This window comes from Eutrigla gurnardus, assembly GCF_963514095.1.
Source record: "Eutrigla gurnardus genome assembly, chromosome: 2".
NCBI classification, from domain to species: domain Eukaryota; kingdom Metazoa; phylum Chordata; class Actinopteri; order Perciformes; family Triglidae; genus Eutrigla; species Eutrigla gurnardus.
The window spans coordinates 21,442,766-21,463,784 of record NC_139916.1 but is presented as its reverse complement, the minus strand read 5'-3'; the positions used below and the strand labels follow the sequence as shown (position 1 = coordinate 21,463,784).

The following is a 21,019-nucleotide window of genomic DNA, read 5'->3' as shown; positions in this document are numbered from 1 at the left end:
CTGCTTGTTGATGTTTGGAAGTGAACTTTGCATTTTTGAGATGTTGACTGATGTTTCTTTCATTGTCATGTATGATGAAGTAACTGCATGGCTTCTTAAAAAACATGCCTGCCGTACTTCCTCTTCCAGCTGGCATATTGTTATCCAGTGGTCACATTTCTCTGCCGTGTGCCTCAGTTTGTTTTCCTCTGCTGGCCCATGTAGAAAAACTCTCCGCCCATGTGCTGCCACTCACCCTTGACCTTTTTACCTCTTATGCGCAGATGTCCCACAGAGTTTGAATGGCGGAGCTGTGATAGGATGGCGTGCCCTGCAGGGCATTTAGAGAGGTGTGGTGCTGTTGCCTATGCTACTGGCCAGGAAAATTAACCCCCTCCCCCCCAATTATCACAGAAAAGGGTGAGAGACGAGAATATACAATTCCCCACATGGTTATCATGGTGATGGTGATGTGTCATATATATGTGGCAGACTAACAGAGAGCTCCAAATCATCTCACATGGCTTTGGCTGATCTTTGCTTTTGTTTCTCTGGGTGTCTTGCGGTGGTGGGAGAGCACGTGTGTGGCAGAGCAAAAAATGTGACCCTGAATATTGTCGCATTTGAAGGCTATGCGTGTGTATAATGTGTGTGCATTTGCTGTTGTGTTGGGTGGGAATGTTTGACCCTGGGTTTACCTTTTGTCTGAAACGGAGATTATTATTATATTATTATTAACATGCCTGAAACACTTAGTGTACATGACTGGTTCTTATTATTTCTTCTTTTATAAAGCTGAAATATGACCGGTTGCTTGATAGCCCAGGGTTAATTCATTCTAAACTCAAAGTTAACCAGCCACAAGCTCCACATAGGTTGCCACCTGTCTAATGTGTTGCAATCTTCTGTGTTTGTTACAGATCCTACGTAGATGTCAGCCAAATGGACCCACACATCAGTAACCAAATGCACACTACCCTGGAGCCCGAGGACCAGATTCAATGGCACGAAGACGCAAAACCGGGAACAATAGTGTAGTTGCCTGCCTGTCATTGTGCTGTATGAATTTTTCACCTTGACAAGTTGTCAACGTGCCTTAGACTGCACTTAACATTTTTCTGCACAAGAGGATCCAAAGAATGAAGGATCTTAACTTCTGTGGGATTCAGCATCTAAAAGAAAAGAAGTCCTCTCATTTTCTCTTCTCTTGAATGCAATAGCCAAACTGACTCACAACCTTGTGATCATGAAACCTCACCAGAGCATCTTCATGTCGGGATTGCGAGCATTTGTGGTTATGGCTCTCGTGCGCTGAAACTTTATGAGGGCCTGCTGTGGACTGTATGGTATAGGCCAAAGGGAATATGGACTAAATGTCTCCAGTGTGTCTCTGTAGAGATACGAGTTTCACAAAGCAAGGACGAGGGCTGTCTCTGTGAGAGGATACTGAGCTGCAATGAACAACGCTTTGGCAAACACACTTTTATGAACACTTGAACCATGAAGGACTGGACGAGGATTGATGAGGACATTATCGAAAATGAAGGATTGAACTCATTCAAAATGAGTCAAAAAGACAACTACTTCCTGGAACATTCTGCAGTCACCAGATCCAGTTTTCTAATAGTATAGCTTGTAATTACCACAGTGTACTCTTGTTTGTAATTTGCAAAGTATTCTCACTGTCAGTACTTACAATACAATTGAGTCAATTACTTGTCACCATTTGAGTATTACCAGAAGTCAGAAACTTTGAAAACACTGCCGCATCTGATCAGTCACTGTAGGAAGACAAAATATGATTATTTCATCCATGCTGGAAATCATGGACTGGTGCTCCCAATTTCTCTCAAGAGAATGAAGCTGTATGTAAATGTTGGTATTGTAAATATACTGGTTCCGTCTTTTTTAGAGCATTTTTATGTATTTTGAAAAGCATGTAATATATAGTAAGCAATTGTTGTTAAGCTGGTTCTTAGTGATTTGTATAATTCAATTTGTTTAAATAAAAAAAAAATCAGCATTTGAATCAGTTGAGTTTGAAGGTCGTATTTATCGATATAGTAAACTTCTAAATCTTGTCCACCTGAAGGCAGGAAATCACGCTTTAAATCCAAATTCATTAAATTGGGTATTAGCCAGTTCAATTAATGAAATGGGGTTTGAAGTAAGTACAGTGATTGTCGCCACATGGAGAAGAAAATAACCTAAAGCCTCATTTACATTTAATGCAGAACAGGCTTTGTCACAGTGGATTAGGATGGTGGACCTGGCCAACTGGAACACATAAATACATTCTTCACATATGACTGCTCTGGTGCATTCAAGGAGGCAGATTAGTCTGAAAGACCACTGGAGTATCGGTACATCCCAGTCTTGTAAGAATGAATGCAGAGCTGCAGTCACGACGAGAGATAATTATGAATAAATGATCTGCGTTTATGCTTCAGTGTTCCCACCGCCTGCTGTGTTACTAGGCTGGTTTTCTGTGTCCTTAAGCTGTGAACTCACCAGACCGGTCTTTAAAAGCCGTCACACCCATTATGGGCTATAACCTGTTCTTCTGCCCTCCCTGTGAATGACAAGCTAGTGTTTATAACACCAAACCCTCCCTGTAGGCATCCATGTGATAGAAGTATGCTCCCTCCTCCAACCCCCATAGATTTTTCTATAACCCTTCACCTCCTTTCCCTCCCTTCCTTCCTTAGCCAGGACACATTTTCTACCACTGTATGGGTATCCTGCCTCCGCTTCCCCCTTTATGAAGGCCACAGTTGAGCAGCTTTACTTGCACGCAGTGCCCCTCCGTGTTTTGCTTCTTGAGCGAGCTCAGGGGAGGTCTCAGACACTTCCAGCTCCTCGGCTTTACCCGAGGCAGAGTGAGAGGGGGATTGCTTTGTATCCAGCTGTCTCCCTCTGTCCCTGCGCCTCTGCTGCTTCACACCAGCTGCAGCCAGACATCAGGCGCGGCTGCTCCAGCTGACACTCGACTACATAAACAATGGGCTCCTATGTACTTCCCCCTCATTTAACACACTACAGACAAAACTCTTATAAGGAGAGCGAATCAGGACTCCATATCGAATCCTGATGGTTCGGACCAAAACGTGTCAATAACACTGTATCAAAAAGTATCAAGCATCTGGTCATATGTCTTGTTTAATCGTTCTTTGAACAAAGTGTCTTCTTTTAGTGTCTTTCAGCTCATGTTTTTGGCTGTCTCACCTCTCTCATCCAACCTCATTTTCACCCAAAAGGGTCTAATAAATCGACTGTACCCTGCCTGCCCAGCACCCAACGGAAGAGAGTTAGCAACTAGCTAGAAAACCTAGCATTTTGCTACTAAAGAGACAGCTAAGAGATATTTCCCTCAGGGGCAGAGCTAAAAGGACTGTTCAGTCCATCCATTATCTGTAACCTGTAACCGCTTATCCCTTTGAAAATAAAAAAAAAATCATTACAAATCCAATGTATTATTATTATTAATAATTTAGAGTCAGTGTTCAGTATATTAGGCTTAAATTAATTAGGTGGAGAGTAAAACGACTTAATGGATAGTAATGTTGCTCTGTCTGCCGTAGCTAAATGTTATATTTACAGCTTGTTCCACCCCATAAAAATCCAAGCAAAAATCCCTTTGTGCTGCTTAAAAATAATAAAATTCAAATTTCATCGTTGCCATTTTTATTGAGGAAAAGTAATTATACGGCTCACTTCAGCATTTGAGTCATTTTGTTAAAGGTTTTTGTAGGCAGACATGTATTGTCAAAGTACGATATTGACGTAAGTATTGAATTTAACTATTGCTTTGGTGTTAGTAATGAAACGGAGGTATGGAATTGTCACTATTATTGCATATTTTAAACACCTATAGAACAGACAGGTGTCACTCAAGTCAACCCTGCCATAGGTGTCAGCCAAGCTCAGATTAAAGTGACTATAAATCAAATTATGCTGTGAATTCCCCAGGATGAGCAGACTTGCCTTGATCCAGGGAGTAATGGCTCTGACGAGTTATGAAGGGTGAATAGTTGGATTAGCGGTGCGGTCACGTGGGCTACTACGGATGACCTTCTATTGGGGAGGCGGTGAAAGCAGCGTGGGTGTATGGGACGGTTGGAGAGCTCACATCAGGGGACCGCAAAGGTCAGAGCAGGTCACCATTAACGTGTCACATGATCATCTGTAGCATAGGCCCGAGCAGCCACATATGCCGACTGACAGGCTGTTTGATTTGTTGAGTAATGAGGCTTGCTAACCAGCTTGGCCAGCCAAAAGCCTCTCAGACAAGCTGAGGGATGAAGGGGTCGACCCGAATGCAGCGGGCTGTGCTGTGTGCATGACCAACAACATCAAGCATGGTATCATGCTAGATGACTCCCTGCCCCACACCTTGTTTGTGTGGTGGAAACTAAACAGGAGGCAGATGATGCAAGTCAAAAGCATGCACAGGGTTGTTACTAAGCAGCTGGAGCAGAGACTGGTCACATCACTGGAGACTACCTTTGGGAGACGATTATGATTGTTTCGACATGACAAGTTGGTTAAGTGTCGTTGAGTCATGCAAAAATCAAACCACCACCAAAGGTTAAGTGTTGTTTTGCGTGCGTAACTTCCTCTCCTGGGTTTACACGTCTGTCGAGGAGGAATCACCAAAGGCAAACACCTGTCGGCTGTGTAGCAGCGCACACGTGTTGGTCGGATCCTCACCGGCAGCTGCAGCCAAACAAGGGCCTCCACTGTGCCCTGGAAGACATGACCCTTCACTTTGACTTAGTTTATTGACAGTGCTTTGGTTCACTCCTCCAAGTTGCACAATATGGATGGAGATGAGGCACGGCAGGACATAAATCACTACTGTTGCAGGGAGAGGGGGAAAGCCTCGCTGCTTAAGCCAAAGTTAAACTGGAGAGCTACTGGAATACGATTACACCGGAGTGTGCAGAGGTCATCAGAAGGGTTAATTGGAAAAATGCCTCGCATATCTTGAAGAAGATAGAAGCGATACTGCCTGAAACCGATTCGTGAAAGCAAGGGGTTAACAGGGACACTTAGTAAAACCAGCACTATGGAGCGATTACTCTTTTTAATGCCAATCATTCTTATCTTCATGTTCCACCCTCCAATCCCTTACTGCCACATAACCAAATAACACAGCATTTTGTTCCACGTGGATTCTCGTTATCTGCAGTCAATTTCAAATGGAATCCAATAAAAAAAAAAAAAACACACACATACAAAAGGAAAACAGCTGAAGCAGCTGAAGTGGCGACTAAAACGTGTTTGGAGGTGAATGACTGCAGATGAATCCACTCTGTCACTGTGCAGCGCTCAGCTCTCCACACTATAATCTGCTGCAGCCCATTGATTAGCGATGGGGTAAGTGGAGAGGAAAGCAAAGTTAGCCAATCCATCACCCGGGGGGCATTTTCAAGATTAAACAGTCAAGATGTGCAGGGGGAATACTGATGGCCGTGGGTTAGGACCTCACACTCCTTTGAAGTCTTCATTTGAAATATTGACACAGTGATCAATCCATGTATTTCATTTCTCGAGACAAAGCAGTGCTTTCTCTTTTGATCTGCACAAACCTACGCTTGGTTGGTTTCTGTTCAAATACACATTTAAGTAAACTTTTTGATTTCATGTGAAGAGGCATTATTCAAACGCTCCCAACAGTCCGGCCTTGAAAATACCTTGGCAGTCGTGCATGTTGACTGTGCCCTTTTTTCTTCTTTGTTTGAAAGCAACACTTGTGTTGTGCGGGAGCGACGGCTGTTCCTGAGACTGATTAAACACAGATTTCATACCTAGACAGGAGTCTGCAGCTGTGCTTGAGGCAGACTGACACATTGCATAGCAGATACGTGAGGTGCTGTCATCACCGTTTGAGAAAAGTGCCCTGACAAGTTCTAGGTGGAGTGACGGATACCCTGAGGTAAAGAGGGGCCCTTCAGATTACAAGCTTTCTTTTCAAAACACACATAGAAGAACGCACTGTGTACCAAACACACTTTAAGAGGTTAAGACTTAGACTAAACAAAAAAATGAATCCAAGAAAAAAAGTAAAGATTTTTGGCCAAAAGAAAAACACACATGCATGAATTCCAGTCACTCCTTCAGTTTTCCCTCCAAAAAGCTCTGGATTTTTTGAAAGTTCTCCTCCTGCTGACCCAGCGCCTCCAGCAGAATACCCATGGGGGACCTCTTCAGTCCGGCTCCTTCTATCTTGTTCTCCAGTTTATTCTTCATGTTGCGGAGGCGATAGGAAGCGTGTGCAAATATCACTGAAAAGCAGAAGGGAGAGTGACTGTTAATGTTTTAAATGCTTGGCAAAAACAAACCTATAAACCTTTGTTCATGTCAAACTAAGAGAACATCAGACTTTAAGAATCTGAAAGATTTCAGTCCAGCACAAGTTTTATTAATTTTGAGAAGAATTGCGTTCCCTCCGGTTCATTTCACAATGCTTCCAAAGCACTGATCATTATACGCCATCTCTATTATTTCATAAAACACATTTAACGCTCAAACTGCAATACTAACTATAGAGTAACAGGTATATATTTATATGCTTAAAATTCTCTTCACAGCACCATAAATGTCCAACAGTATCATCCTGAACTCACAAGCCAGAGGTAAAGTGATTGCAGTCATAAACACCATGACGCTCCCCATCATAGAGATCAAGATGTAGCTGGCGACCATGACGGCGATCACAAACGCCGTGGGATTTTGTCTCTTAAAGTTGCTGATGAAAGCTCTGTTCTCTCCGGCCCACACTGAACCCAGGAAGACGCCCGACACCACGGCCATGGCTGTGAACATCCCCAGAGGGTTCAGGAACCTGCAGGGCAGCAACGCAGGACACATGAGAGCAGAAGGGCCCGTCAAAAAAGGCCTGTGCTTGTCTGTGTGGTCACTGGCTCCACCAAGTGGTGAGATGATGTTTGGACAACAACAAGACAGACAGGACCAGCATCTTCTTTCCACTTCTCAAATTGTGAGGATTCACTGCTTGCACTGTAGGATTTATTTATTTTTTAAAGGCCAAATTATTTATCCATGAATGAAGAAAAATAATTGGCACATTCATCAACAATGAAAATAATATTTTATTTGAATAGTAAGATATTTTAATTGTAGCCCCGAAACCCTTCTTTTCCCCAAGCAGTACATCAAAGCCTGAGTTTACAGCTGCAATACTTTAGTTGGGACATAGAAAAGCTTTCCGTGATAAATCCAGCCTTGGCATGACTACAGCGATGTCATCAGGCCAAGTGCTTGACCTCTGTGAGTGTGGCCAGTTTCACTAAGTTCAACCTACCCCAGCTCTCTTTGGTTTCACAAACACTGGTGATCCGGGGGTATTGGGATTGTGATATTGCCATGCATTGCAAAGTCGTTCCACTGATTTGTAAGTTATCTCAGTAAACAAACAAGGAATAAATGCTTACCCTCTTATCCATGCGGGGGGGGGGGGGGGGGGGGGGGATTGATTTTCTTGGATGGGGTTTTGAAACCTCTCCTGAACCGCTACACTGCAGTCTATATTGTCAAATATGTCACAATTTGGTTGTGCAATTGTTGCCTCTTCATTGAATCTCTAACCATATACATCCTCTCCACCTGCTTTCTCTGCCTCCATTTGTATGACATGTTGCAGATGCCCAGCCTTGTATGTCCCTTTACATGTGACTCCATATTGATTATAGAGTCACAGGTTTTGCTCCTCTGCATATCACACACACAGGAGACAGAAGACCCTCAGGTGAGATCTGCACTCAGTGCCTGCAGCTGTGTTAAATGGTCTGAAACTAGGCGGTCGACGTCTAGTTGTGTGAAGAACTGAACACTTTTAGCACGGAAACGGAGGTCCATGCAATTGCATGTGTCTGAGCTGAGCTTATAATAATATCTTTAAAAGGTTTTATGAAAATAATGGTAAATGTGTCAATATTCATAACTGTTGGTTTAGTGCCCCATATACTGTAAAAACAGACTCATTCAAATAATAAAGCGAGTCAGGGCAGCTGATTAAACTGCTATTTTCTCACAACTGTGCAGAGCAACAGCTGACTAGACAAAAGGCTCATGAGGCCTTCATCGCCATAGCAACAATATGTCATCATACATATTATGGTGGCTAGACTGTGACAGGGCACCACTATTTTTAGTAAGCTGGGCTTTAGTTGGAACGAAGTGCTAACTAGAGCCAAGATATTTCCCAGATGAGAGCTGTAACCGTGTGCTCCCTGATCTGATTGAATCTACCTTGTATCTACCTTATCAGATAATAGACTGCTTCAGTCAGGTCTGCAGTCTGTGTCAGTGCTTGTACTTAAAGGCCTAGATGACAAGATGGCGGCGCGTGTACAACGCGAGGCTCAGCGTCTCTCCAGTTTCTGCAAATTAACAGTGATTGGCCTAGTTATTGCAAGTCTGTTCACTCAGAACAGTCTTGCACATACTGCATACAGCCGCCAGGAACTTTTGGATCTGAGAACGAACTTTCCTGGCAACTTTTTCGGCGATCTACGGCTCATCCCAGAGATCGAAAGAACAGCGGATCCCACCGACTCAGCCCTGCCGACCGGAAGGGCTCGCAGGCGGCGTCGAGACCGTAAACAAAGGCGAGGAGCCCGAGGAGGGCTAAAGGCTAAGCTAAAGCTAACTCCTCACCGGCTTTCTCTACCTAGCATCTTCCTCGCCAATGTTCGGTCCCTGGTGAATAAAATGGATGAGCTACGACTGCGGATCACCACAAGCAAACGGATTATGGACTGCAACGTCATGATTTTAACAGAAACATGGCTCAACAGCGGCGTTCCGGACAGCGCTATTCAGCTTCCCGGGCGGCAGACTTTCCGGGCAGACAGATCAACAGATGACTCCGGTAAGTCCAGAGGAGGAGGTCTGTGCATCTACGTGAACGAAGCATGGTGCACGGACACTACTATTACCGAGAGTCATTGCTCCGCTAACCTGGAATACATCATGGTTAAGTGTAGACCGTTCTATCTGCCCAGAGAATTTACATCTACTGTTGTGACTGCAGCCTACATCCCCCCTGATGCTAATGCTAAGCTAGCTATGAAGGACCTTCATACAGCCATTAGCAAACAACAGACTTTACACCCGGAAGCTGCCTTCATTATTGCGGGTGATTTCAATCACTCCAACTTAAAGACAGTACTCCCCAAATTCCACCAACATGTCTCCTGCCCCACAAGAGGTAACAAGACTTTGGATCATGTTTACACCAACATGACTAATGCTTACAAAGCAGTCCCCCTCCCCCATCTTGGACAGTCTGACCACCTCTCATTGTTCCTGTTCCCCAAGTACACCCCCCTCATCAAACGCATCAAACCCACAGTGAGGACAGTCAAGGTGTGGCCTGTGGAAGCTGACTCTCTGCTCCAACACCAGTTTGAAAACACTGACTGGAGTGAGTTTGCCACCAAGGCTACCCGAGACTCCCATACAGACATCAACTCTTACGCCTCCTCAGTTATGGACTTTATCAACTCCACCATCAACAGCATCACCACCCTCAAACAGATCACAACATTCCCGAATCAGAAGCCGTGGATGAATAAAGAGGTCCGCCTTCTGCTGAAGGCACGCGACACCGCTTTCAGATCAGGTGACGCACAGGCCTACAGCTCATCCAGGGCTGACCTGAAGAGGGGCATCAGGAAGGCCAAGCACGGCTACAAGCTGAGGCTCGAGGAACACTTCAAGTGCAACTCTGACCCCCGACGCATGTGGCAAGGCATCCAGGCCATCACGGATTACAAAACCACCAACTCCAGCCCCCCTACCAGTGACGCCTCCCTCCCTGAAGAGCTCAACAGCTTCTATGCTCGATTCGACAGGGACAACCAGGAGGTTGCCATCAAGGCTGTGCTCCCTGCGGACCACCAGCCCCTCATCCTCTCCTCCTCTGATGTGTGTGCTGCACTGAGCCGGATTAATGCACGAAAGGCTGCAGGTCCCGATGGCATACCAGGACGTGTGCTCAGGGCCTGTGCTGGACAGCTGACCGGAGTCATGACCAACATCTTCAACATGTCTCTAGCCCAAGCAGCTGTCCCCTCGTGTTTCAAGACCACCTCCATCGTGCCGGTGCCTAAACACTCCACTGCAGCGAGTCTCAACGACTACCGCCCTGTTGCACTCACCCCCATCATCATGAAGTGCTTCGAGCGGCTGGTCCTGGCCCAGCTCAAATCCTGCCTCCCCCCCACACTGGACCCCCTCCAATTCGCCTACCGCCATAACAGGAGCACGGAGGATGCCATTTCCACGGCTCTACATCTCGCCCTTTCCCACCTGGACAATAATAACTCCTACGTTAGAATGCTGTTCATCGACTTCAGTTCAGCATTCAACACCATCATCCCCTCCAAACTGGTGTCCAAGCTCTGCGACCTGGGAATCAACACCTCCCTGTGCAACTGGATACTAGACTTTCTGACCAACAGACCCCAGTCTGTTAAACTAAACGGCCACATCTCCTCAACCCTCACCCTGAACACTGGCGTTCCACAGGGCTGTGTGCTGAGCCCCCTCCTCTACTCCCTCTTCACCTTCGACTGCACACCTGTACATGGCTCTAACTCCATCATCAAGTTTGCAGACGACACAACGGTGATTGGCCTCATCCACAACAACGACGAGGCGGACTACAGGGAGGAGGTCCAGCACCTAGCGGCGTGGTGCGCCGACAACAACCTGGCCCTCAACACCAAGAAGACCAAAGAGATCATTGTGGACTACAGGAAGACTAAACCGGACACGCACACTCCAGTCCGCATCAACGGGACGGAGGTGGAGCGTGTCTCCAGCTTTAAATTCCTGGGTGTCCACATCTCCGAGGATCTTACTTGGAACCTCAACACTTCCACTCTGGTCAAGAAGGCTCACCAGCGTCTGTTCTTCCTGAGGAGACTGAAGAAGATCAACCTGTCTCCCCAGATCCTGGTGAACTTCTACCGTTGCACCATCGAGAGCATCCTCACCAACTGCATCTCAGTGTGGTACGGTAACTGCTCTGTTGCGGACCGGAAATCGCTGCAGAGGGTGGTGAAAACTGCCCAACGCATCACCGGTTCTTCACTCCCCACCATAGACAATATCCAGTGCAAGCGACGCCTGCGGAAGGCTCATTGCATCACCAAGGACACTTCCCACCCCAACCACAGACTCTTTACCCTCCTCCCCTCCGGCAGGCGCTTCAGGTCTCTCCGTTCCCGGACCAGCAGGTTCAGGAACAGCTTCTTCCCTGCTGCTATCACACTGTTGAACTCTAAACCACGGTGATAGCAGGACTCACTCCACCCATAGCACCCCTATTTATTTAGCTATTTATTCTGACCATAATGTACATTCTTGTTCACTGGAAATCATATTCATATTAGTATACTCTTAAAGTGTTTTCCATTTATTAGTGTATTCATACTGCCTTAACTTAATAAATGTATATATAGTGTATAATACTGACATAGTATATTCATATGTAAATAGTGTAATCATACTCACCCAGCGTACTTAGTGTTATAGTGTATTTTTCATACTGTTTTCTGCCATATTGCACTCGCACTCATCTAGTGCACCTCCCATACTTGTTCCTAAACTGTATATTTGCACATACTTGTACATACCCCACTGCAATACTCTTATTCTTATTTTTACAGTGTACATTTGCACATACTCTGCACTTTACTGCTGTTTTGCACTTCTGGATGGATGCTAACTGCATTTCGTTGTCTCTGTACTTGTACACTGCACAATGACAATAAAGTTGAATCTCATCTCATCTCATCTCATCTCATCTCATCTCTATGGATATATTGATTTTGGTTCATGTACCATATGAGTCAGGACCTCACACTGGTCCATTTTGGTCTGTGCTTCCACGTGACTGCATCACAGGGGCCTCATGTCATCATGTCATTTGTTAAGTCCCAAATTACTTTCCTACATGGGGGGGCACACACTGGATAAAAGTCCATCCATCCATCCATTGTCTACCGCTTATCCTGTATTCAGGGTCGCGGGGGGGCTGGAGCCAATTGGATAAAAGTCGAGAAAGAAAAGTTCACAGTGACAGTAGATAACAGTGCAACACATGACTGCATCAACATGTCTCCATTCACTCTTGTGAGATTCTATCCAACTCGACTTTTACATAAACAGAGTCTACATCCTGCCTGCACCATCATCTTTAATCCGGGTAAGGTAGACTACGTCACACATTTACACTATCAGGGCAACAACAACGGATACGATACACCGGAAAAGGTGCAAAGAGCCTGAAAAGTGTTCACCATTTAGCTGGGAACCACAAAATCCACACTCAGCAGCTGCTGTCTTGTCATCATAAGTTTCCGTATATAACTTACCCAACTACGAGGAAAACACCGATGGCCAGGGCTAAATAATTAGTTTGATAATACAGCAGGTTGTTGACCACTCTGTTGTTCCATTTCGCCAGATCTTTGCCATCCGGTTTAGCGAATCTTTCCGAGCCGGGGTAGAAGTCGTCCCATGGTCTGAGCGGCGTCAGCTCCACTTTAGCCATTTGCCTCCCGTTGCCTTCACTAATCTGACAGTACCGTCGGCAGGAGAGTCACCGAACGCTACAAACTAAAATCTCGCGAGAAGCCGTTCGCCTCGTGATGCTGATGAAACCTCACGCCATTGGTCAGCCACCGCACGGTGTCGAAAACACTTCCTGCGAGGCTTCATGGCAGAGAGAGCGAGAAAGAGGGATGTCATGGAGTGAAAACAGCGCTGTCTGGTGATAACAGCTTCTATTTCACGCCTCCGGTGGGTTGTATTTGTTATGTGTGCTAATTTTTCATGGACACGTCGTTGTCGCTCGCGGGCTGTCGGCGTGTGAACCGCGGTGTGAACGGGCGAGTGCACGCGGACCGCTAACGGTCGCATGTATAACTTGCATAGACATGTAACGTGAAGCTAACGACGTTTTTCTTGTTGTTTGTACAGATGTGGAGAAGAATACTGAGACCTCGTGTGATTGTTAGAGCAGCTTTCTGTTGGAGAAGTCTCTTCACGATGCAGCTGAAGACCAGCGAGTTCCGGTCTCTGTTCTCTGATGGGCTGAATGGACTAGCAGGTGAGGTGGAGCTGTGAACTGACACTTTATTTACCTGCCCTCTAGACTTCTTGTCTGACTGACAGACATGGCAGTAAAGGTAGTTTGTGGTTTACACATCCCAGAGCTTTGACATCTGAATATAAATGTGTACAATGGTTTGTTTGTTGTTGTTTGGCTGCAACAAAGCATGTAGTACAGAAAGAGACGCGAACACACTTCTTCTAAAGAGTTAACTCCTGTAAGTGTGTGTTTGTTTCTTTCCAGAGCTGTTTGAGAAGCACCAGCACCAGCTGAGGATTGCTGGAGGTGCTGTACGAGACCTGCTGTCTGGGAAGCGGCCTGAAGATGTGGACTTTGCCACCACGGCCACTCCAGAGGAGATGAAGCGCATGTTCCAAAAAGCCGGCATCAGGATGATCAACAACAAGGGAGAGAAGCACGGGACCATTACAGCAAGAGTAAGAGGCTGGCCTGGATGGAGCTGTATCCTGCTTACACTTGTGTTAATCATGTATCATTCATTGCTTGGGAAGCTGCTGTGAACACTACGTCACTATTCGCAAGATGAAGTCCTTTACTTTTGCACAGGAATAGCTGAACTCAATCTCCAGAGATAGTTATGTTAAATGAAAATCATCAAAACATAATTTTAGGGGGGGATTTTATAGAAAGATTGTAGCAGTGATACAAAGATCATCGTAATGGTCTTTGATCATGTTTGTCATCAATTTATGTTGTATATCTCAACTTAATTTGGTGCACTTTAGTCTATTCTTCTCCATCTCAGTCTTTTTTAAACATCTTTTTAACATGTTTGTTTGTGTCAATCATTTGTAAAGCCCTTTAAATTGTATTTGTATTTATTCTGTTTACTGGTCATCTTTCATAGCTACACAATGAGAACTTTGAGGTGACCACGTTGCGCGTGGATGTTCAGACAGATGGACGTCATGCAGAGGTGGAGTTCACCACTGACTGGCAGAAAGACGCTGAGCGGAGAGACCTCACCATTAATTCCATGTTTTTAGGTATTGTGGTTTTTGTGCTCCAATCAATTCAATTTCTGTTTGCTTTTATCGTACACCTGCCCAGCATGTGGTGCATTGTCACATATTGTAGTACATTTATTACACTTATTATGCTTTGTTGACCTTTTCCCTCTCACAGGGCTTGATGGCACATTATATGACTATTTCAAAGGATACGAAGACCTGCAGAACCGCAAAGTTCGGTTTGTCGGCAGCGCTGAACAAAGAATCCAAGAGGACTACTTGAGAATACTGCGCTATTTCAGGTGGGCTGCTTCATGTAGCTTTCGATTTAGTTAAAATAGGAACATATTTGTTTATATTTGTTTGACGTGGAAATACTTTGACCTCAACTGTTTCATCTGGTATAGGTTCTACGGCAGGGTGTCCCAGGAGCCCGATGCTCACGAGCCTGAGACACTGGTTGCTATCCAGGAAAACGGTCGAGGACTTGCAGCTATATCAGGAGAAAGGATTTGGGTGGAACTAAAGAAGATGGTTGTTGGTAACCATGCTGCTCATCTGCTGGAGCTGATGTACAGTCTGGAACTGGCCCAGTACATAGGTGAGAGGGGAGGCAATGGAAAGATTGTAAAAGAGGAAGCCTACTTCCTCTCTCTTTACTCCTCAGATGCCAGGGACATGACATCAAAATGGTCGCCAGCTGGGATTGAGTCAGGGATGTTGTGATCACGTGGTCAGCCTCCTAAAAACCCCAGGGCCACCAGGATTCCCAAGAAAGGGTTGCACATGAATAAAATAATTCATGATTTGTAGTTATGACTTCATTACTTGTTGACAAAAACCTGGTAAACAAGGAGGACATTGGGTGCATTGGTATCCCTAAATTTACAAAGAAACAACACTAATACGGATAGAACACGGTACATAAAAACGCATTAAATCAGAGAAATGCTAGCAATCACCTCTCTGTACGGGAAGAGCCTGAAAGCCAATTAAGGGACAAACCCCTTAATTGCACCTTGGCTGTGAAGAAAGTAAAAATTAAAAAGGCTCAAACCCACAATTCTATTTGATGTGTTTTGGCATTGTCCTGAAAACGTGATATGTAGCAAAACGCGGTCCCATTCTTAACCCTTGTAGCCTCACAAACTCAAGCACTTATCAGGCGACGTCAATTAAGTCCTTGAGGGTTCCCGGCTCAGGATCCAGAGGGGACACTGGGATTGGGCTAATGGTTGCAAAGTACAGGCAGAGATGAATCGGTGATGTCGACTCTCAACAGTTCTGTTTCTAAATCCCTGAGACAAGTGGATTAAATGCCTCTTTACTTCTCTAGTCCTGTGAACTCTGGTTGTAAAACAGCATTAGACTGTGAGGATTCAATGACTCTTGAATTATGTAACTCTTCTCAGGCTATTTAAGAACCGCAGAAGACTGCTACCAGAATAGTAATGGTGTAGGCACGTCACCAACAATAATTTGTAATATTTTGTCTTCGTCTTGTTTAGTTTCTGTAGTTGTTTAAGTCAGTTCTGCTTCACCTCTCCTGTCACCGTTCTTCCTCAGGTTTACCTCCAGGTGGCAATGTTGAGAAGATGAAACAAGTGTGGCGGAAAGCCAAAGACCACTCTCCCAAACCCATGACCATCCTGGCTGCTCTCTTCAGCTGCCCAGAGGAGGTGGAAAAAATGGACATCCGGCTGAAGGTGTCCAAGGAGGAGAAGACTCTGGCGCTCTTCCTCGTCAAATACAGACAGGAGCTCTGCAAGAGCAAAGACGAGCCGGAGAGCCTCAAACCCTTCACTGACTTTATTATCGATGTGAGTATTGGCTTCCTCCAGTGATCAGATGATATTTGTTCAAGTGGTTTTATAATAAAAAGGGAAGGAGAGATTTATAGTTGGGACACTAAACACAACAATGTGGTCATTGGTTTCAGCCAGGACTATTCATAGTGTGTATATATCATCAAGCAGTGAGCGATCCACACTAAAGCAATGTTTGAAAACCACCTGCAAGACATTTCTGGCTAATTGATGAACTTCAGTCCGAACACAAGCTTTGAACTACAGCTGAAACTATCGGAGTTATCGATCATTTCGGCAACAGAAAATGAATCGACAACTATTAATAATCGATTAGTTGTTAATCATTTTAAACAAAATGCCAAAACTTAGATGAGGCAAGATGAGATGGTACACCAAGAAAGTGGCACTTCACTACAAACTAATTAGAACTACACACTGTTACTTTTATCTGTGCTCTTCTCTTGGTTACAAGTACTTGTCACACATTTCTATGTACCAATCAGGATTCTGGGATATTGTAATCAAAGTGTCATGACAGTCATGGGGGTTGTATTCTTAGTTGTCACAAATGTACTCTTTAAGAAAAACAACTTTTATTGTTGCTTATGTAATTACATTTATATCATGTTATAGATAATACTTAAAAATATGAAATCAAGTTTTCCGGGGCTGTACTTCATGTTCCACTCTGTCTGTTCTCAGAGTCGTGAGCTGGACTCCCAGAGTAAAGTGTGTGAGCTACTGAAGTATCAAGGCGAGGAGAAGCTGCAGGCGGAGCTCGGCAGGTGGTCCATCCCTCGCTTCCCCGTCAGCGGTCATGATCTGAGGAGGATGGGGATCACGACTGGCAAGGAGATCGGTGCCACCTTACAGAAGCTGCGCGACATCTGGAAGAAAAGTCGTTATCAGATGGACAAAGATGAGCTCCTCGGTCACTTAAAGTCCTAAATGAGGAGAAGAGTAGACGTAATTGGCCTACTCAAAGATATTGATTGAGTGAGCGGACTGCTGCATATTGTTTGCAAAGACACTACAATAATAGAGGCGTGCATCTCTGCTGATGAATGTGGTTTAATTCTTAATTAGCCCAGTGCCACAGTACGAGAGAATGCGTATGAACAATGACTGCTGATTTCACCATGTGTGTTATGACAGAGCTCAATGCAAATTTATTGGAAAAGCATCTGTAATGCTGATGTTAGAAACTGATTATTTTCATTGTTTAAACCATGTTGAACAGCAGAAGTTTGGTTTTGGTTGTTTTTGGGTTTCTCCTCTGTTTAACTGCAGTATTTATTTACTATGTTTTCTGTAAAGAAAATCTCCTTTAAAAGGTTCTATTTTTATTGGAAATACGGCATCATGATTATTTTGTTTATGTTAATGCACTGCAAAATACAATCTGTTCATATCTATCCACCTCTGTTTGGTGCTGTCAGAAATATGTTGCTCCTCCCCCCCCTGCAGAGATGAGGGGCTATAAAGCCCTCTGCTCTCCTTCACCAGCTACTCAGCCTGAAAGGCTCAAGACCTGTTGCTCACTGGATATTCACTGCACTCCCACACTTTTTTTTTTACAAGGAATTACCTTTTGATGAAATAGTTTGGATTCTGCCTGATTACATTATTTTTTTTACGAATGCTTCTATAACTGTGTTCAACTCATTACTGTATTGGGGGGGGGGGGGGGGGGGGGGGAGCATGGCTTGGTTCGTTGCAAACATGAGTAACATCACTTTGGGGGGTGCACTGTCTGGTGATAAGCCGCGAGATGAGCGTTTGGCTCAGGTGGAAATAGCTCTTCTGTCCATCATCTTCATCACTGCAGGGATCCTGAACTCCTGGCTCTTGTTGGTGCTGTGGAAGCAGAGGAAGCAGCTCTCCAGGATGCGCGTCTTCGTGTTCCACCTGTGCGTCGCCGATCTGGTGGTCACGTTCTTCCAGGTTTGTCCCCAACTCATGTGGGACATCACTGACCGATTCTTCGGGCCAGATATATTGTGTCGCGTGGTGAAGTACCTGCAGGTGGTCGGGATGTTTGCCTCCACTTACATGATCGTAGCGATGACCATGGACCGATACCAAGCCATCTGCAACCCCATGGTGACTTTCCAGAGGCGCAGGACGCGCTGGAACGCGTCGGTGTGCGCCGCCTGGTGCGTCTCTTTCATCGGCAGCCTCCCGCAGATCTTCATCTTCTCTCGGGTGGAGGTCGCTCCCGGTGTGTACGACTGCTGGGCGCAGTTCATCAAGCCGTGGGGACCGAGAGCCTACGTCACCTGGACTACTTTGGTGATCTTCGTCCTGCCCATTCTCGTGGTGACCGTGTGCCAAGTGTGCATCTGCCGCACCGTGCGCGTTAACTTCCGCAAGAAGACGCACCACGTAGCGGAGGCGGCCGGTCGTCCGCTGTCCAGGGCCAGCGGCGTGGCGGGGCTGTCCAATGCCAGGGTGAAGACGGTGAAGATGACCGTGGTCATCGTGCTCGGGTACATCATCTGCTGGACGCCTTTCTTCACCGTGCAGCTCTGGTCTGTCTGGGACGTTGAGGCGCCCACTCATAGTAAGACGACGGGGTTCTCACAACAAAACAAAAAATCATCAATTAGCACTGATATCCTTGGTACTTTGATGGCAATAGTATGACATGCTTTTTAATTCATCTTATTTTGGAATTAATTTTCGCTGTGAGTGAGTTTAGGTAAAGAAACCTCTTCAACAAAGACAATAATAGATGTCCGTTTTCGATAATTAAGGCCTATATTTCATTTAATGACATATGGGAAAGGCTGCCATCAACACATTCACTATGATTGAAATAGTACAATATTAGCCGAGTATACTTGATCTCCAAAATAAAATTAAAAATATTTTAAATTCGTCCTCCTGAGTAAAACAGATCACTCTATAAGAATTAAAGGCAAAGTTGCTCATTTTTCCTAATTTTCTCCCGTGTGTTTGCAGCTGCAATGTTCACCATCTTGATGCTGCTGGCCAGTCTGAACAGCTGTGCAAACCCCTGCATATACCTGCTGTTCAGTAGGAAGCTGCCCAAGACGCTCATGGCCCTGCTGTGTGTGGGTGAGCCCGATCTGAAGGAGTCCATGCAGGAGGAGGCCACCATGGTCAGCTCCCTGTACATCAGCCTCAAGAGTTTGTCTGACTGCAGATGAAAGTACCAACGGCTTGAAACCAGACTGATCAGATGAACACATCAGCGTGATAAGAATGATCTAAAATCATATGGGTTGAACATGGTATAAAAAGATGGATCCCTCGCAAGAAAGATTGCCTGTATTGGCATCCTCTAATGAGTGAGGATAAATGTCTTGTAGTTACAGTAGTAGGCTATATCACAGTGAGACCAAATTAAATGAACAATCTATAAAATGCTTTCAGGTAGAAAGTATGATCATTGCTATAAAGAAAGGATTGTTTAAGATTGTTTTAGCCATGTTAGTAGTGTGGTTCTTCTAGAGATGGCGTTTGTCCAGACTGAGATTATCTACAACTGAATAGATTCACATTACATGTTAAGACATTCATGTCCCCAACAAGACAAATTGTGTCGACGGTTATGATCCCCTGACTCTTCCTCTAGCACTAACTTAATAAGTTGGCACAAATTGTACAGACATTCATAGTTCCCAGAGGATGAATCCTACTGGCTTTGTTGATGCCCAGACTTCTCCCTCTAGCACCATGCACATGAAGTCGACATTTCTGGTTTTTAATGTCTTTACAGCTTTTGGATGGATTACCATTACATTTGTTGACATTTGTGGTCCCCAGAGGATGATTTGTAATACATTTGGTGATCCATTCACTTTTCCACTTGTGGCGTCACCAAGTCAATTTTTCCATTTCTTTGGTCTATAACCAAATACCTACATAATTAATGTCATTCCCATCAGCCTCAGCTGAAGTTTGTGTTTTGTGCTGATTAGCAAAAGGGCATGCTGACATGCAAAACTAAGCTGGTGAATATGATACCTGCTAATCATCAGCATGTTAGCTGACATTAGCTCAAAGCATTGGTGTGCAGCCTCACAGAGCCGCCAGCGTGGTGAATATCAATCAGGTTATTTTTCCAGAAAGACATATATGTTATCAAGAATGATGGAATGGACCCAACATTTGCTTTAAAATTATTACTTAAATCAAATTGCATGTAATATTTTTTGTCAAAGAGGTTTACGTAACTGTTGTTGGTCTTGTGAAATTATTCATATTCAGAAATCCATCTACGTGCTGTGTATTTTAAAAGTGTTTCAATCAAATGTAACATTTGTATATATGATTATATGTATGACAATGATAGAGGTTTACGTAACTGTTGTTGGTCTTGTGAAATTATTCATATTCAGAAATCCATCTACGTGCTGTGTAATTTAAGAGTTTCAATCAAATGTAACATTTGTATATATGATTATATGTATGACAATGATAGATATCTGTTAGTCGTTGGTTGATAGTAACAGATGGTTCTGTGTTTGTTCAATATTTTCCAATATGCAACACTACGCTCAGTGATCAATATTACAACATGTTTACATTTTTCAATAAAAAAAGGAGGGATGATCTCCGAGGTGCTGCCAAATAAACTGACTTTATCTGTGCCTGTTCCCTTTCTTCCCAACAGCACTGTCCTATTGAGAGAATTTTTAATAAAAAAAAGTTATTGTTGTTTTTTTCTGCAGGATGACATCTGTAAGTTTCCTCAATTTAAACCATGCAAAATGAGTCACGAAGTCCTAATATCTTATTAGACTTATTATATTTAACAAGAAGAATCAAGAAAAAAAGGGTAAAACTTGGCGTGCATGCAAATGACTGTGTAAGTATGTCGTACATATGGGGGACCAATTAAATACGTAGTTGGATGAAAAAGAGAATTTCAGAGGGAACCTAGTAATTAACTTCACAATAATCAAAGAATGTACATTAGAAGCACCTGAGTTTGCCCATTGACTTACTGTGCACCACAATTAACCCAAAAGCTCTACCTTGTGTGTTTTTGCCACTGAAGAATAAGAAAATAGTTAAACTAAACGATCATGTGATTGTAGAAACCACTTTATTCTATAGCCATCACCTACACAGTAATTGCA

General features: G+C 44.4%; 4 protein-coding genes across 7 annotated transcripts in view; 3 read left to right on the top strand and 1 right to left on the bottom strand.

Moving 5' to 3' along the window:
* Positions 1-2,008, top strand: part of frmd4ba (FERM domain containing 4Ba) — a 43,101-nt gene extending 41,093 nt beyond the window's left edge. For both annotated transcript variants that reach the window (XM_084037615.1, XM_084037614.1), the window contains exon 24: positions 900-2,008. In XM_084037615.1, the coding sequence (XP_083893741.1) occupies position 900 (1 nt within the window). In that variant the 3' untranslated portion in view covers positions 901-2,008. The remainder of the gene's footprint in view (positions 1-899) is intronic.
* Positions 1,775-21,019, bottom strand: part of arl6ip5a (ADP-ribosylation factor-like 6 interacting protein 5a) — a 467,731-nt gene continuing 448,486 nt past the window's right edge. For both annotated transcript variants that reach the window (XM_084037799.1, XM_084037800.1), the window contains exons 2-4: positions 12,390-12,587; positions 6,609-6,826; positions 1,775-6,266 (exon numbers count right to left, since the gene is read on the bottom strand). In XM_084037799.1, the coding sequence (XP_083893925.1) occupies positions 6,091-6,266; positions 6,609-6,826; positions 12,390-12,568 (573 nt within the window). In that variant the 5' untranslated portion in view covers positions 12,569-12,587 and the 3' untranslated portion in view covers positions 1,775-6,090. The remainder of the gene's footprint in view (positions 6,267-6,608; positions 6,827-12,389; positions 12,588-21,019) is intronic.
* trnt1 (tRNA nucleotidyl transferase, CCA-adding, 1) lies at positions 12,735-17,323 on the top strand. 2 transcript variants are annotated; one of them, XM_084026921.1, is made up of 8 exons: positions 12,735-12,816; positions 12,997-13,126; positions 13,373-13,566; positions 13,998-14,136; positions 14,276-14,402; positions 14,508-14,701; positions 15,667-15,920; positions 16,611-17,323. In XM_084026921.1, the coding sequence occupies exons 2-8, from the start codon at positions 12,997-12,999 to the stop codon at positions 16,854-16,856; spliced, it is 1,284 nt and encodes a 427-aa protein (XP_083883047.1). In that variant the 5' UTR covers positions 12,735-12,816; the 3' UTR covers positions 16,857-17,323. The 2 variants fall into 2 exon arrangements, with proteins under 2 accessions (XP_083883047.1, XP_083883048.1); XM_084026922.1 differs by having other exon boundaries at positions 12,769-12,787.
* avpr2b.1 (arginine vasopressin receptor 2b, tandem duplicate, 1) lies at positions 17,611-19,197 on the top strand. Its single transcript, XM_084026940.1, has 2 exons — positions 17,611-18,471; positions 18,873-19,197. Exons 1-2 carry the CDS (start codon positions 17,631-17,633, stop codon positions 19,079-19,081), a joined length of 1,050 nt encoding a protein of 349 aa, XP_083883066.1. The 5' UTR covers positions 17,611-17,630; the 3' UTR covers positions 19,082-19,197.